The sequence below is a fragment of the Amblyomma americanum genome, chromosome 11 (genome assembly GCF_052857255.1).
Source record: "Amblyomma americanum isolate KBUSLIRL-KWMA chromosome 11, ASM5285725v1, whole genome shotgun sequence".
Classification (NCBI taxonomy): domain Eukaryota; kingdom Metazoa; phylum Arthropoda; class Arachnida; order Ixodida; family Ixodidae; genus Amblyomma; species Amblyomma americanum.
In genome coordinates this window covers 98,092,568-98,109,410 of record NC_135507.1, presented here as the reverse complement: position 1 = coordinate 98,109,410, position 16,843 = coordinate 98,092,568, and the positions used below count along the sequence as shown (strand labels likewise).

Below are 16,843 nucleotides of genomic sequence, written 5' to 3'. Positions count from 1 at the left end.
AGTTTCTGTGAGTAGAAGAGTAAATCAATGAGTTAACGTGGTTTTAAGTGACAGAACCCTTAAAAATGGTCTATAGAAGTCTATAGACTTCCTATTGACTTTATTGCGTCCCTAGCCGCCGTGGTGGCTTAGTGGTTATGGCGCTCGCCTGCTGACCGGAAAGACGCGGGTTCGATCCCGGTCACGGCGGTCGAATTTGGATGGAGGCGAAATTCTAGAGGCCCGTATACTGTGCAATGTCAGCGCACGTTAAAGAACCCCGGGTAGTCGAAATTTCCGGAGCCCTTCACTACGGCGTCCCCCATAGTCTGAGTAGCTTTGGGACGTTAAACCGCCCCAGACCACAAAAATCTATTGCCTTCCTATAGACATTTATTTTTTTCTATTCATAGTCTTCAGAGTGTCTGCAGACAAAATCTATTAAAACTGTATGGCCATAAATCTATAGATTGTGTATAGACTGTCTATAGGATTTGTATTGCCTATAGACTATTCTCTACGATGTATCTATGGACTAGTCGATATATTTTACAGACAGAAGTCTATGGACAGTCTATAGACTGTAGATATATTTTTGTAAGGGAAGTAAAAAGGTTTGAATATAGGGTCGAGTCATGGGAATGAGAACGCACCATAGTCTTGCGCGACGTGTGGTAACTGAAGTATACAGCTTGATCTATTCCATACGGGACAAAGTAGAAGGAACCGTCCCGGAGTGTGAAGCCCCCTCTTGCTTTGGTCTACTGCATTACCAATGCGCGTCGCCAAATACATTGCTCCCAACGGGACAATGGGCCCGTTCGGGCTTGATTTTCTAAGAGCCGCATGAAGGAGGCGACGTGACAAGAATGCAACGCCTGAAAGCAGCGCATACCCGCTGTGGGGGATAGGCCAAGGCTTAGGTAGCGACGCCCTGATTCTTAAACATGTCTGAAGCAAGGCATCCGAAACCGCAGAGTAGAACTCTTGAACATTGAATGGATTTCTGTGAGATAGATGAGTAAATCATTGAGGAAAGATTTACGTGAGGGAAGTAAAAAGAGGTTTTACGAGGTTAAAGAAGTTAAACAGGTTTTACGTGAGAGAAGTAAAAAGGTTTGAATAGAAGTGGGTCATGGGAATCAGCTGTAAACGGAAGCGATCTCTGTACAGGTGCCCAGAAAAGTTTTCGGAGCACAGAAGTTACCACAAGGCGTAATTACTGTGCAGCGTAAGCACACAGCCATGAACTGAAGGGTGTGATTTGGAGCTGATAGCGCGGCCTGTACAATGCACCCCTCCGTGCCTGGCTGCACTTCTAGCCATCGAGGAAATTGACGTTTCTCATGATTTAGGCGTCCCGAAAACTTCTGTGGGCAACTGTACGTATGACTTCAGCTGTGGAAGGTCTCTTCGGTCACTTATTTTGTCTCTGTAAGTTTATGGTTTATGGGGTTTAATGTCCCAAAGCGACTCAGGCTATCAGATCGCCAGAGTGAAGAGCTCTGGAAATTTCGACCACCTGGGGTTCTTTTACGTGCACTGACATCACATAGTACACGGGCCTCTAGAATTTCGCCTCTATCGAAATTGGGTCGGCAGCCGAGCGCCATAACCGCTGAGCCACCGCGGCGGCCCCTGCTTTTGTAACTTGCGTCCTGAAAAAGCGTCGTGGGAATTTTCCCTTCGACAACCATGGGTTTCAAGAATGAAAAGCCCAAACCCGTTTCCTGTTCTATTTGAAGCCGCTGGAAAAAAGCGCGATTATAGCTGTACATGTTTAAAAAATTTTGTTTTTGTTACCAACTGAAAGCGCTCAAAATTTTCACAATCTACATAGAGGCTGATTCTTTAAATTTCTAACCGTTGTAGAATAAATAGTACACTGGGCAGCGAGGGGCCGCTGCTTTAAAGCGTGGGGGAGATCACCTAGAAACTAAATATTGAGGAAAAACAACAGCCCGTTCTATGTACAATTACTTATACTAAACATGCCACCGCGGTGGTTCAGTGCTTGCGGCGCTCGGCTGCTGACCCAAAAGTCGCGGGTTCAATCCCGGCCTCGGCGGCCGAACTTCCATGGGGGCAAAATTCTAGAGGTCTATGTACTGTGCGATGTCAGTGCAAGTTAAAGAACCCTAGGTGGTCGAAATTTCCGGAGCCCCTCACCCACAATGTCGGACAGCCGAAAAACCGGATTTGCCCAGGACCGCAGTGATGCTCTGAATCGCTTCTGGCGAAGGACCTTAGAGTTGAACTTGACGCTGGTTACAGCGTACGAGCCTTGAGTCGAACTCTTCACTTGGGAGTGAAACACGAACCACATTTGCAGGCTGAGTTGTTCGAAAGTGGGTTTGTCCCAGAAGGGGCGCAGCAGGGTTTGCGGAGCCTCATCCAAGCACACACCCCTGAAGAAGCCGGGCGCCGGGCGGGGGGTGGCTTGTACCCATTTTTACCGGTGGGTGTCCGGCAGTGGGTTACGAACCAACCACCTCCCACACCCGAAGCGGACTACGGCGTCCCTCATAGCCTGAGTCGCCAAATGACATTAAGCCGCCATAAACCGTAATCCATTCATACTAAACATCAGCTTCTCCCATTCAAGTGTCATCATCCACAAGGCTTAGCGGCTCCAGCTAAGAGCCCTCTTATATACCTGATAACGGAACATCGTTCATCTCCAGAGTAAGTTCGTGATCAAAGGGTACTCACTTCTAATTCTGTCCATAAGGCAGGTGTACTAAAGGCCTAAGCACTGGGACTGGGGACACGCACCTTGAGACTGAGGAAGATGGCGAGCCAGAGGGGCACGCTGAAGGGGATGAGGAAGGCCGACAGGGGCACGTCGCGCTTGACGGCGTACGCGAGGCACGAGACGCCAGAGTGGAAGTACGGCACCGAGAAGTCCACCCAGCGGGACCGCGACGAGGTGACCGAGTACGCAGTCGCCGCCAGGTGGGCAGCCCCTGTGGAAAAAAAGTGATCGCCTTTATAGTTGAAATTAAAAGCGCCGCACGCTACAGCAGAAAATCAAGCGCTATGCGGAGTTGAAGCTGAGAGAGAGTGGAAGTTGCTTTGATCTAGTTTTCGAGTTCCAAAGGCCCACTATTTAGTCTTTTAAAGGGATCCTGAAACGATTTCAAGGGGCATATTGCAGTGCAACAGATCTGTAGAGGTGGTCCTTGTGGCTATTCTAGTCAAATTTGAAAGCTGTGTGCGGACCCTATTATACAGAAATAATTTTTAAATATCGCTGCTCGCAGTAGCTCGCAACCGATTAGGGCGACACACCTCACCGCCCGTCTCCGGTCCCGATGATGTCAGTGGGCAGAAGAACCAGCCTTCAAGCTCGCCCCTTCTGCCCACTGACGTCATCGGGGTAGGGGACGTGCGGTGAGGTGTGTCGCCCTGATCGGTTGCGAGCTACTGCGAGCAGCGATATTTAAAAATTATTTCTGTACAATAGGGCCCACACAGAGCTTTCAAATTTGACTCGAATGCCCACAAGGACCACCTCTACAGATCTGTTGCACTACAATATGCATATAAAAATTTTCGGGGTCCCATTAATGAATCCCTTATGTACCGCAGCCTCTCCAACTTCCCGGTGATCATAAACAATGTTGTTTCTCGCCATGCGTTCGTGTCTGTAGCGCAAGGTGCAAAGCACCTGCCGCACTGCATCACCCAGCTGAGACCACTGCATCATAGGAACTTTTGACCAATTAAGGCTTACAATTAATGAGAAAAAAATGGTTATTTATGAGCGGCAAGACTGAACACTTCATTAAGAAGGTAGCCAGCAATTGTGAGGAGGCATGGAGCAAATACGAGATTAATTGGCAGCGCAAAAATTACATGTGCCGTCACTATCCCGCTCTAGCAGAGTACTCGCCAACAGCTTTCAGTTTTGGCGGAAATTGATTCCACACTGCTGTTGAAAGCAGAAATTTCAGTCGTAGGAGGCAATCAACAGGAGCCGCCACTGCTATAAAAAAAGTCAGCAGACACACTTAACACTGCTTACGCGTGAGAAAGCGTAAGCTCGCATGCTGCGGCGTGATGCAACCCACCCAGCTGGCAACTGTGCCTCTGCATGGCTCTGCTTAGCCACCGCCACGACACCGGTGAACCCTCTGATCTGGGCACTAACTCTGTGAAGCCAGTCGCCGCCATACTGCTGCCCGCGCTCCGCCTTAAGGGCATGACGCGATAGCGTTAATGGGTTAATGCCCATGCATATACGCGGAATTGGTACCATGCATTCATAGATCCCTGGGAATCCTCACACCACTCGTGACGCAGTGGTACAGCAGTTAAGCAGTGCGCCACTGCCCTGGAAATATTACAGGTGCTGCCACCGGCGGGACCTGTGCGATCCACGTTGTTCCGAGCAACTAAGCGCGACTAATCATTAGTTTAACCGACACCTACCAGGTTGCATGAGGACGCCATCTGTGCACACACACAGACGAGTTTTCGCTCAATGGGGCAAGTAAGGCTTACGCTTAAAAATTCTTTACCCTCTTAAATAACAGAAATAGCCCAACTAATGTGAGGAATGTTATCATGGGTTATTACATCGAACGAGTACTGCAGTGGCCAGTGAGCGCGGTGACATGTGCCTACAGAGCTCTGCAGAATGAGCTCCACTTGCGACGCCACAGAACGACCCTAGAATGATGCATTTGAAACTGACGCATGATGGAAGCCCGAAACCAAAAGTATCCAAGTTGCGATGTTAGCTTACTCCTACCTCCCGCCCGCCGTGCTAATGAGATCACCTACTCCAAAGGCAACATGGCCAGGAGCATTTGAAAACAATGCGCTCATGATACTCGTTGTCGACAGCCCAACCTTCGCGCCTGCTTACTGTTCACTTTGCACAAGACAATACGAAAGTACTCCGTTACGACTGTCGATTAAGTCGAAAAATGCTTTCACCCCGAAGAATGTCCTGTGTCGAGCAGCCCTAACGTTACAGCTGAGATTATGGAAATTCTTGAACTGTATATTGTCATTCTGAAAGTTTTTTTTACAGCATTTCTGTATTTGCTGCCTTTCGTTAATGGCTGAACAGAGGCGACCCCCTTTGTGCTCTCTTCCCTAACAGCTCAAGATCAGGAATAGCGAAAGCTTAACGTCGCTTCAGCGAATGACCGAAGGTGGGAAACCAAAATTGGGGTGAAATCGTTACGCCAGCCTCGATTCGGGAAAATTTTTGAGCCTGGTAAACGGATTTAAGTTTGGAAATAGTAACTCATTGAGTTCACATACCTTGCACTAGTTTTTACGAAACAGAGATCGAATCCGAGTTCGAGAAGGATTTACAAAACAAAGATACCGCGACAACTGTCCTATGCTTCACAACCTGCTGTGCTGGAAGGCACGGAATCCTACACTTATCACAAGATCACCAACACAGTGCTGCATTAGGATATTTAAAACCATGCCGTGAATATTTCACTGCACCTTGCTGGAGTCACCTTGGACGAGGGCTATGGACGAGGGTGGCGCTGGCGAATATTCCAACGGCTAGGTTACAGTTAGGTTATAACCTATAACGGTTAGGTTAGGTTATAGCTCAGTTGGTAGAGCCCCGGATGCGAAATTCGAAGGTCGTAAGTTCGGATGTCACTGGCAGCATGTGGTTGCTTTTTTATTCTGTTCACTAATCAGTGACCATAAAGAAATAAAATAATTACATTATTATTGTCCCATTGATGAACAGGTGAAATTTAATAAAGTAAGCCAAAAACAGAAACATTTCCCTATGCTACTTGGCTTCGGTGGCTGTTGTCTTCCTTCGGGTGTATTTGATTGCTAAGTCACTCTGGAGTAAACTGCAAAGCATGATCAACGACTTACTCGGACAGAGCAGGGCGGTTGGTCTCAAAATTAATACGCTGAGAACCAAACTGATGGTCAATGGTCAACAATCTCGGAACAGAAAAGCAGTTTACGATTGGTAACGAGGTTCTGGAAGTGGTAGCCCTTTAGGCCCTGGTGGCGTCAACTGACACCACAACACAAATATTCCGCTAGCGCCCCAATACCGCCGAAACAACTATTAATTTTTAATGGGATAGTTACTCCGGGATTACTGTTGCTATCGGAATCGCTGCTCGCTCAATTTCTTTGAGCTGTGAAGTCCAATGAAGAAAAAGGAGTAACATGGTAGACATGGGTTGAAGAAGCCGAGGTATAGCAAATTTGTACATTTATATCTCAATAAACACTTCTTTTTTCTTCGTTCAGATTTTTAAATGTATTGTCAAACTCCTATTTAGGATCACTACAGCGGCGTAATTATTATTGAATGCGTAGGGGCAGCGCTGCAACACGTTTTTGACACGTGCTATTTTGACAACACCAGGGCTCAACAGTTGCCACCGGTGGCCATTGAGTGTTGATAGGTAAGCTTTCTAGACGAAGTTCTGCTAGTGTTATTGCGGATGAAACTATGCTGATGAGTTTGTTGGACTGCTGGCATGACACTCCTCGTGATCAATAGTCGAAATCTTGTAGTTAGCTTTTTTGATGAACTGGAAAATGGAACTTTTCGCCGTCGTAGAAGCTGAGTTTTGCGATCGAGCCTGGAAATGACAACGCGGATGTCGGATTTCAGCATCCGGAGCACAGGAACGTTGATAATAAACAAGCGGCTGACCTCGCGCTTTTATTTCTTTTTTAATGCTCTGTCCCTCCTGCAGAGTGCCCGGTCAGCTGTGGCCCCGAGGCCGCAGTTGACCGGGCACTGCTTGGCCGCGGCGATATACTTTTGAGAGAAATTGTCGGAAGCGGCGCTTATTTACCGGAGATGAGGTCGGCGGTGATGCCTCCCCACTTTCCCCCGCGGTCGGTGCCGAAGCTGCCGTCGGCGACCAGGTAGAGATCGAAGTCGAAGGCCAGGTCCCGGGCGAGGGAAGTGAGCAGGTCCATGGCGATGCCCGCGCAGCAGGTCACGTTGTACAGCGGGTGTCTTGTGGTCCCCTTGGTGCGGTGGTAGTGCGCGAACAGCGCCGCCAGGTGCTCCGGGTCGGCCGTCGACACCTGGGCGCACCGCCGAAGGTCAGAGCGTATAATGCAGTCCAAGTTGCGACATGCTCATGTGCCTTGCAAACGAGGTAATTCCGTACTCGCGCAACGGCACTGAAAGCACGGCCAACCTCTTTAAAGTGTTCCGTGTGCGTGGAGGACAACCCTGTTAACAAAGGGCAGGTCTCACCATTCGCAGACAACATCGTATATTTTCCTCAGCGCATATACGAAGCTCTGTTTATTCTCCTGAGTAAGCTTTTACTTACATTGGGCAGTATTAATAGAGCTGTTACGTCGAAAGGACATCATGTGTTGGGTCGTTTTACAGAACGGTCATGTGACCGCTCTGGAGGTCACGTGACCTCCTTACATACACCACCATAATCCGGACAGATGCTCATCGCGGCAGCGGTGTCGCGCGCACTGCCGAAGCTGGCGTGACGATTCAAGCTCTTCCGCGCAGTTGAGTGCAGTTGGCGGTGCAGTTGGCGGCGCATTTGACACCTATAGAACTAATAAGCGCGGCAGGGGATTTTTTGGCTACAGTGCACGAGTCCACCGCTGCAGCAAACGGCGCTAGCATCGATCTTGTGCTTGAAGACATTGATCACGTGACCCCTCTTTTCTGCGTCACCATTGAGTGCTCAACAATATTACAGTATTTCTGCGTTTTTAAATGACGCACGTCACGTCATTCTCTCTATTTTTTCTCGTTTGCGGGACCCTACATTTGAATAATTTTCGTCGCGGTAACGTAGGAAGTTTTTTCGTGCTTCTCAGTGCCGGCCGTACGCGACGGAACCGACCCTAAGCTCCAATTTCAGTCACAAATATGAGAAGTTTCGAGAAGAACGGTTGCTTAAGCTAACGATGGTAAAAAGAGTGAGCGCACAATGTAGTGTACGCAGGAAGCAAGATTTCATTTACGCATTCGGTGCTCAGCCCCACGGTAAGCGGCAGCCGATGCTGAAAAAGTTGGCTGAAAAACACCTGTGTAGAGTTTTAAGCTTCTAGAGGTTGCACCGTGCTGTCCTGATCATCGGACGAAGCTATGACTACAATGGTGTCGCATCCGCCAGGACTAATGGAAATCGACTAGCAAGCATTTTATTTCTACTGCGCTGACATAGGTCAGTACTCTGGAAAGGTACACGTACCTGCCGCGGACAATCTTTTCCTCGGGATGATTCAGTAACCACTTACCTTTCACCGGCGTCGCAATAACTTCAGAGTTGTCCATAACGGCACCAACACATGCGCTCATCGATGGCTAGGGAATGTTGGTTGCTACAACATTTTACGGGGCTACCTGGCCCACTGCGACAACTCACTCACTTGGTGAGATGCTCTTCTGCAGAAGTCGATTAAATTATTCAAATGGCTCGCAAGCAGACGGTGAAAACTAAACGACTTGCGACACATCGCGTATAGTAGTAGAGACACGTATCGGCTTCGCCAAAAAGTAACCATGAAGCGAGGTTTGTTTCTTAGCCGTGTAACGCAGTACTTAAGGCATCCATGAGTTTAAAATCCATGCAAGGTAAGCGAACACTCGCCCTCACTTCAGTTTCGAGACTTTTAGGTCTCCAGGGGCTGCTGTGAAAGTTACACCACACGGCTGAGAAGCAATCCGCGTTGCAAGGTTACTTGTGGCAAAGACGGCGCGTGGTCCTGTTTAGAGCGCCTGGCAGGTGGCGTCGACAGATGGCGCCATGGTATTCTTCGACATTGTTATTGCGCTACTCAAGGCTTACACAGACAAGAACGACACATACAGACAGGGCGCAAACTATGAACTGATTTTATTGCGTGGTAAATCCGTTTTATATGAACTGTTAAGATGAAAAGACACAAAAACCAGTAGCTTCATAGAGATGAGTTGTCTAATCTTCTTCTGCTGACAGGCATGCATAGAGGACAGAGTCTTTTCACTTCCTTAAAAAGTTTCTCTCGCTTTGTCAGCGCTACCGATAGGTCGTTTAAGTGCGGAAGCGACCCCTCGGTAGCGCTGACGAAGACAGAGATAAACTTTTTAAGGAAGTGAAAGGACTCCGTCCTCTACGCATGCCTGTCAGCAGATTAGAGAACTCATCTCCATGAAGCTACTTGCTTTTGTGTCTTTTCATCTTAACAGTTCATATAAAACGAATCTCCCACGCACTAAAATCAGTTGATAGTTTGCGCCCTGTCTGTATGTGTCGTTCTTGTCTGTGTAAACCTTGAGTAGCGCAATAACAATGTCGAAGAATACAAACCAACTAGGCCCATTTGACCCATGGTATGTCTTGGCGCTCAGCGCACTACATACGCGGCCGAGACTAAGGGCGTATTTCAGCGCGGGGATATCTTTGGAGCACACGCGGGTGCAAGATGGCGGCGCACCTGGAGGCAGGGCACCCCGCTGAGGCAGCTGCCGTTCCCGATGCGCGTGGCGGCCATGACGAAGGGCGCTGCGTAGGCGGTGACCACGCGGAACCGCTGGCGGCCCCAGGAGCGGGGCCCCGTGAGCGTGGGCTGCTGTCCGGCGCCCGAGGGCCACAGCACCGAGTCGAGCTGCGCCGAGCCCCGCGTCACGTTGCCCACGGGCCGCCAGCGCGCCACGCTGCCCGCCGGCACCAGGTTGAGCACGTCGAACACGGGCGGCGGAAACCGCTGGCTCTGCACCGCCTCCGCCGCCGCCGCACGCAGGTAGCTGCGAGAGGACCCGCCAGTGGGTTACAGTGCTTCTCGAGGACAGATGTCGATGCAGGCGTGTTCACTAGGGCCTCGGGTTCAGGAATAACGAAGGTAATGCGATAGCATGCGGGGCAGATGCCAGTAATTTACGTAGTAGTAACCTCATGATGGAATCCGACAGGGTGGCCCCGTGCTCATCGAACATGTCCTTGGACCCTGGAGGAACGCGGCTTAGGGTGTGCGCGGGACAAAAGCATTTTTTTGTGTTTTTAAGACACACGGGTTTGGTGGACATTCTTTGACAATTTTGTGTGTGCGTGTGTGTTTGTGAGTGCGTAAGTGTGCTTGATTTCGCCATTCACCCTTTCTTTTTCTCTTTCATTTTTATTTTCACCATCCTCTTCTCTACCCTTCTCTTCTTTCACCCTCATCTGGAGTAGCATGCCAGGCCGACAACCAGGCAGACATCTCCTATCCCATTAAAGTTCTTTTCCTTCCTTCCTCATGACGGAAGTTGAGTAATTGAATGTCAGTATAGCCGAGCATCTTTTAGACTCGCTGTTTGAAATGGTGATATCAATTTCTATACAGCCCTTTATACGGTTGAAAAAGTGTTTTAAGAAGTGAAAAACTCAAGGACTGGTGGAACTTTCCTGTCTCACGGCGCTCTTATCATTCGTCCATTCATTTGAGCGAATCTTACAGCCGGGACACTTCGTGACAAGCAAGGAGAAGGTGCAGGCTGACTGCATACGGAGCTTGCAAGGGTATGGTGAGCGAAAAAGGTAAGAGTTATTTCCACAGACTTGCGGATGATATGACCGGGACGAAAACAAGAAGCCCAGCCAGTAGTGTAGTTCGTTGACGTATTTAGGAGGGGAGACTGCAAAGGAGCGTGTAGTAGGTGTACACAACGTGCTGTATTAAGCAGATAATGCATATGAACGGCGGCTGTTAAAGATAAGTTCTCAACAGCACAACCAGAGTGTCGTTGCGGAAATCAACGCCCACGTAAACACGCCTACCACTTCATTTTCTCCACGAAGTCCCCAAACACATCCGCCATCTGTAAACTGACCACTTTGTAAAGTGGAGTGTGAATGTGCCCGTCTTCTGCAATACCAACGGCACTGAAATATTTGAAAACGGCACTTCTCAAAATTTGTGACACTGCCGTGCCAATCACCCCCACCGTCAGCAGCGTGTTGGTTGCGCAATTTAAGACGCACAGCCATTGGAATTTAACGACATTCAGTGCCAAGCCACATCTATATCATATACGCAAACATAAAGAGCCACCTGAGCCTCTTCTCAGCGTAGTTTCCAAACTGCCCTGTAAAAATACGTCTTTCTGAACTTTGAAAACTTTAGGCTGGCGTGGTGGCTCAGTGGTTATGGCGCTCGGCAGCTGACCCGATAGACGCCGGATCGAACCCGGCCACGGCGGTCGAATTTCGTTGGGGGCAGAATTCTAGAGGCCCGTGTACTGTGCGATGTCAGTGCACGTTAAAGAACCTCAAGCGGTCGAAATTTCCAGAGCCCTTAACTACGGCGTCCCTCATAGCTTTTGTCGCTTTGGGACGTTGGACCCCCATAAAAGAAAGAAGTACGTTGATATTATTATACTTTTTAAAAGGCGGACTTTTCCAAATTGCCGTAAGTGACCGCAACATGTACATGAAGCTCGATCCTGTGCACCTAAAAACGCTCTTGAACAAAAGGCAGGACCGCAAGGGTTAATAAGCAAATTAATTTATCTCATTAGCTTATTGATTTTCATTTAATTGCTATTAATTAATTGATTATATTTTATTTTAAGTAATTAAGTTCATCTCAATGGTCCCACATGCCAACCGTACCAAAATGGCAAAATGGAAACAGTGATATCTCCCTATCTAGTTTTGATGAAGAGGGAAAATGCGAGAGGGAAGAGAGAGAGTGTGGGAGGCGATGGGTCGCTAGATCATGTTTCGGTGATTCTCATAAGCACGGCTAGGCCTTCTCTTACGGCTGACGATGCACATTCCACGGCCAAATGCATGGCAGCTATAGCATATTTATCTCATTAATACACTAAGACCCACGCTTGGCTGTTTCAAAATTTATTGTTTGCATTCTGTTAACCATTATTTGGCAACTTCTAACCACCACAATGGCGTACAGTCTTGTGCATGGGAATACGATGCATTCATATGAATAAAGCTCTACGTTCCGGAAGAAGAGTGTTGCAAGACCGGCGTAATGATACGGCTCAATTAATGAACTTCACGTGGCTGCCCAAAATGGTCGAATCTGAAGTCCTGAATGCACCCAGAAAGTACCAGCGTTATTCTGTATTCGGTGTCGGGCTGCTTTTCTTGAACCGCTTACATGGGCTAATTCACTTCTTATAATTTAGCTTTTTCTTGCCGCTAAAACACTGAGTGTTATCGTAGATTTTGTCCATCGCATCCAGCAGTTGAAGCAGCTCTCCCCATATCCCTGGCTTCTCTAATCGGAGGAAAGCGCTTGCAACTCCCATTTTGTAGAGATAGCTACATTACGCTAGCATTTCGAGACTTTAGCTTGGCCACCCCGTGGCCACCGCGGCGGCGCCGTGGCTCGTCACAAGGTTGGTCACGTGGTGCGGAGCAGCTGCCGGCGGCACGGTGCGCCGGCAAAACTGAGTGGGCGGGGAGTGGAGAGGGGGGAAAGAATGAATCCACGTCCAGGAACGAAGATGAAGAAGGAACGCCCAGGGAAACGAAGCGGCGAAAGACTGACTTTGCAGTTCGACTGAACGAGTTTCACTCGGCCAGCTGTAGCTATCGCGTCACTCCAGGTTTAACCAGAGCTAAACCACAGCCATTTTTTTAAACCTTAGCTTCACCGTCCTTCCGTCACATTCTAGTTTGAAGTTTCCCTTGAAAAAAACCAGTCACAAAAGACAAGGGACAATAGAAGGAGTGCACACGGTACAACGACTGGACTGTCAACTGGACTGTCACTCCTTCTCTTGTCCCTTGTCTTGTGTGACTGGTTTTTTTTCAAGTTACTATGAACGAACTGGCCAGCATTTCAACTTTTCTGAAGTTGCCCGCCACAGACATGTTTATGTCGTCTATATTGTTTTGCTCCTTTGTTTGAAAGAAATGCCGTCTGTCTGCGAATCCACTGAGTGGTAGTAAAGGCTCTTTCAGATGGTGCGACGGGCACGAAAAAATTCGGCCCGGTCGCACTGTCGTTGAGACACCAACTGCAGCCACTACTTCGAAAGCTCTTTCAGTGGGTGCGGCGCGAGCGGCTTTTCGTGGGCAAGAAATGCTTTGGCGAATATATAAGTGTCAAGACACTTATTATGCGTTTATTTTATAATCGTGACTTATTCTATTGAGTTGGCGTACGTTTTTATGTTCGATAAAACATTTTAGGTTTTGTAGCGAGATCTATACACTACGCTAGCACTTCGAGCCTTCAGCGTGGCATCCCTTGAGCTCCGTGGCAGCATCGTGGCTGGTCACGTGATTGGTCACGTGGTGCGGAGCAGTAGTTGCTGACCGCGGCGCGGGGCGGCGGTGAAACCGAGAGGGGGGGGAGTGTAACGTGGAGAGTGTGAATCCACGTCCAGGGACGAAGATGAAGAAGGAACGCCCAGCGAAACGGAGCGGCGAAAGACTGACTTAGCAATTCGACTGAGCGAGTTCCACTAGGCCGGATGTAGCTCTCGCGTACTCCAGGTTTAACGAGCGTTAAACCACAGCCAATTTTTTTTTCTTTTGCTTTCGTTAACAGATACGCAAATGCGAGCAGCCAGCCTCCGTTGAGATTCTGTTGGTGGCTGCCACGGTGCGACAGTGCGACCAACTCGTTGGAATTCTGTCGCAAAGGGTTTAAAGACGATATAGACACGCCGATCTGTCGCAAAACGTCGGAAATCGAGCACCGTTCCGCTGCGACAATCGGATCATGTGAGGGGGTCCGTCGAGGGGCGTTTACCCGTGCAGCTTCCTGGAGAAGGCCTCACGGCGGGCGCCGGCCTCCTCCCAGCAGGTGGGCGCGGGGGCGGAGGAGGCGTTCCGCAGCGCCAGCGGCCACTCGACGGGACCCCACCGGGCCAGCGCGTCCCTGAGCAGCCCCACCAGCCAGCGTGGGGCCTCGGTGCGCTCCACGGGGCCCCGGCGCAGGCGCAGGCTCAGCGCTCCCAGGGGACACCGCTCCGGAACGTCCACGGGGCCCTCGCTGTCTTCGCCTGCGACCCAATGTCAGCATTCATCCCGCGCCACGGCACACAAGGTCAGTCACCAGGCTATCTGGTTGCTTAATTAATGGAGGGCGTCTCCAGGTCTTGCACAAACCAGTGAAACAGACTTCGCGAATGAGTTAGATGTGGTCATTGAGCCCTGGCTGCAACTCGCCGTAAGGTTATGTCACGTGCGTGTCAAGTGCTGACGTCACAGTACCACGTAGCTCAATAGAGGACACTATTCACAACCGCCTGCCATGAGATCACACGCACTCGGAGCAAGAGCATTTTTTACCATACCACTTGGAAGCTCCACTGGGTGTCTGTGTATCGAAACCTCGCGACCTGGTTCGAGCTATTCTTCCAGATTGAACCGCAGCACTTGAATTTCATGTTTGGTTCATGGAAGCAAGCCTTCAAAGAATGAAGTTACTGTTCTGCCTTCTTGAACGAAACACAATAGGCAGCCAAATTAAAAAAAAATATGACCCTTGCTAAATTCTTTCGTTTGAAAACGACAAAACACAAACTAATGCATCTATAACTGCCCGCTTCCTCCCTCCCCCTACAGAAAACAAGCCTATAGCAACGGGCCAAAATGTTTGGAGCTAAAAAATTTCCCCAGTGCGATGTTTCCCAAACTCCCCCCCCCCCTTTTTTTCCCCCTGACCGTTCACCATGCATATTGAGTCACACGTCTTATGCCTTGCCGACTCACGGCACTGGCAGTATTGATATCAACAGCTGAGGACTGTATATTAAGCTGATGTGGTTCAGAAAGCAAACATGCGCTGCGTGAGTGTGCAGCTCGGAACCTGCGCGTGCCAAAGCCCAAAACCAGTCCCCAAACTCTGGGCGCATTATCTTTCGATGGTCAGGAACTGAGATGCCTAAGGACAACTTGTAGGACACGTAATCACCTTTACCTGTGATAATGCGATAGCATATCAGAAGATCGCTGTGAGCTGCCACGCACGACCACACACCATATAGAAGCGGAGACAGCGACGTCCCTCCCTTTTCTCGTCATCTGCCAATCATCGTGGTAGGTGATAGGTGCTTCTTACAACCTGGGTTCAGGGAGATGGGCCTTTATGCTATCGCTGATAAATCTGATCTCGGAGTGCGCTAGCAAGCGGCATGCGTGAGGATATAAAAAGTTGGTGCTAGTACTGCTGTAATCCTTGTGAACTGCCGCGCTCTAAGGGGCAGAAAATTGTCAGTGGCTTAACTCTGTTATACCCATAGTGAGACGAGCGAAAGTTCTAATTAAGCAAGGTTACACATTGTTTTGCTTGATCGCCCGGCCTCCATGGCTTTGCGGAGCGCGCTGGAGTGCGCACTGGAAGCGAGCGCAGCTGCCGTGATTATATATTGCGCGTCACGTAGTTAGGAAAGGAGGAGTCACGTGATCAGGTGAGCGGGGAGACCCGGCGCAGCTATGGCGAGTCACGTGGTAAGACGTCAGGTCACTCCTCCGATTTAGCGGTCATGGCGCGACGTTCATAACCTTCAAGTGTGCGATTAGGAGTGTAAAACAGTGTTTGTCGGAGGATAAGGAAATTCCTTCCGCGCTGCTCAGTGGGAAACTTCTTATGCAAAATCTGTGCAGACCGGTGGAAAAGTGGCTTCAAAAATCATACACATTTTCGCTGTATGTCGCGTGCCTTTGCCCAGTAAGGAACCCTTCTTGTAGACCAGCGGGTCATGAGATAATTTTCACTCGGGAATTTCGTGCAGCGAAACCATGGTCATGACTCAGCGCCTCAACTTGTATTTCTTATTGGCTGTACTGGCAGGATATGAGGCCCACGTAACAACCATTTGACCCTTCAGTTCACTGCACCACACAGCTTTTCACTCATTCAATTTCGAAGCTTAGTATAGGGCCACGTATTAAAGTCTGGCGCTCTTATTGTTCTACATTCGCTGTATAAGTAAGTGCTACACCACAAGCACCATTTTCGTTAACTATTAGCAGACGAGGGAAGAGAAATGAGGGGCTCGTTTGCAATATATATGAAGGAAACCAGCTGCCACCGAACTCACAGTCCATAAAGAAATACTTACATTTTTTTTAATTTTGTGATTTTCATCAATGGGAGAACAATACTGATCATTCTGTCGCTTCATCCACGCTCAAAATATGGTTTTTGCGGAGAAAGAATCCGTGCGGAGCCTTACCCACAACCGACTGCCCACCTCACATGCAGAGCCTCCGTATCCCTACTTCCTCAAACTGCTCGCCAGCCATGCACCGATTTTCATACGGAGTTCCTAGGCTCACATGCTTCAAGAACTCTAAATCACATGCACAATTTGGACTATATGAAGTAAGCTTGTTCGTAGAGTGGCGGAGTTCATTTTTTCTTTTCGTTACATCGAGCACAGCGGAAGTCACGGTCAACCTGCCCGAGTTTTCTTATTATCTGCAAGCTACGCAGACGCTGGTTCGTACTATTTAAGCCCCAACGCATGGCACTGACGACGCCAGCTGCTGTGTCTAGAATAATGCTTCTTCTTCGTCAGGTACTGAAAGCGCTAAGCGGAAGGTAACGTCCTGTGCGATAGAGTAAGGCGTGTGCCCGCCAACTGACCATTTCAAAGGAAACACACCGGCCAAGATCAACCCTATAAACCTATAAAGTGCGCCTTACTTGCAATTCTTCCCACTCAAGAGCCTCCTGGAGTCGATGCCATCAGATAATGTAAAGCAGCGGTGTCGGGAGGCAAGCAAAATAAAAAAAGTCGCTGTGGCTCAACTCAGCTGAGCCAGGATATACAGAGCGAGAGCTATGGTATAAAGCATGGTGAGACACTGTTTAGCTTTGGTTCACATTTATTGTTAGAAGATTTCAGCGTGAGCAAATAACGTGGTGCATCCCGTGCCACAAGTGCAAGAGCGAGCGTCCAGAGCGGCGGACG

The 16,843-nt window shown here is 49.1% G+C and overlaps 1 protein-coding gene across 1 annotated transcript in view; it reads right to left on the bottom strand.

Moving 5' to 3' along the window:
- LOC144110040 (glutamate receptor ionotropic, NMDA 2C-like) overlaps positions 1-16,843 on the bottom strand; it is a 236,686-nt gene that overhangs the window by 41,458 nt on the left and 178,385 nt on the right. The window contains exons 3-6 of the mRNA XM_077642844.1: positions 13,672-13,924; positions 9,403-9,712; positions 6,795-7,032; positions 2,755-2,945 (exon numbers count right to left, since the gene is read on the bottom strand). Coding sequence (XP_077498970.1) covers positions 2,755-2,945; positions 6,795-7,032; positions 9,403-9,712; positions 13,672-13,924 — 992 coding nt within the window. The remainder of the gene's footprint in view (positions 1-2,754; positions 2,946-6,794; positions 7,033-9,402; positions 9,713-13,671; positions 13,925-16,843) is intronic.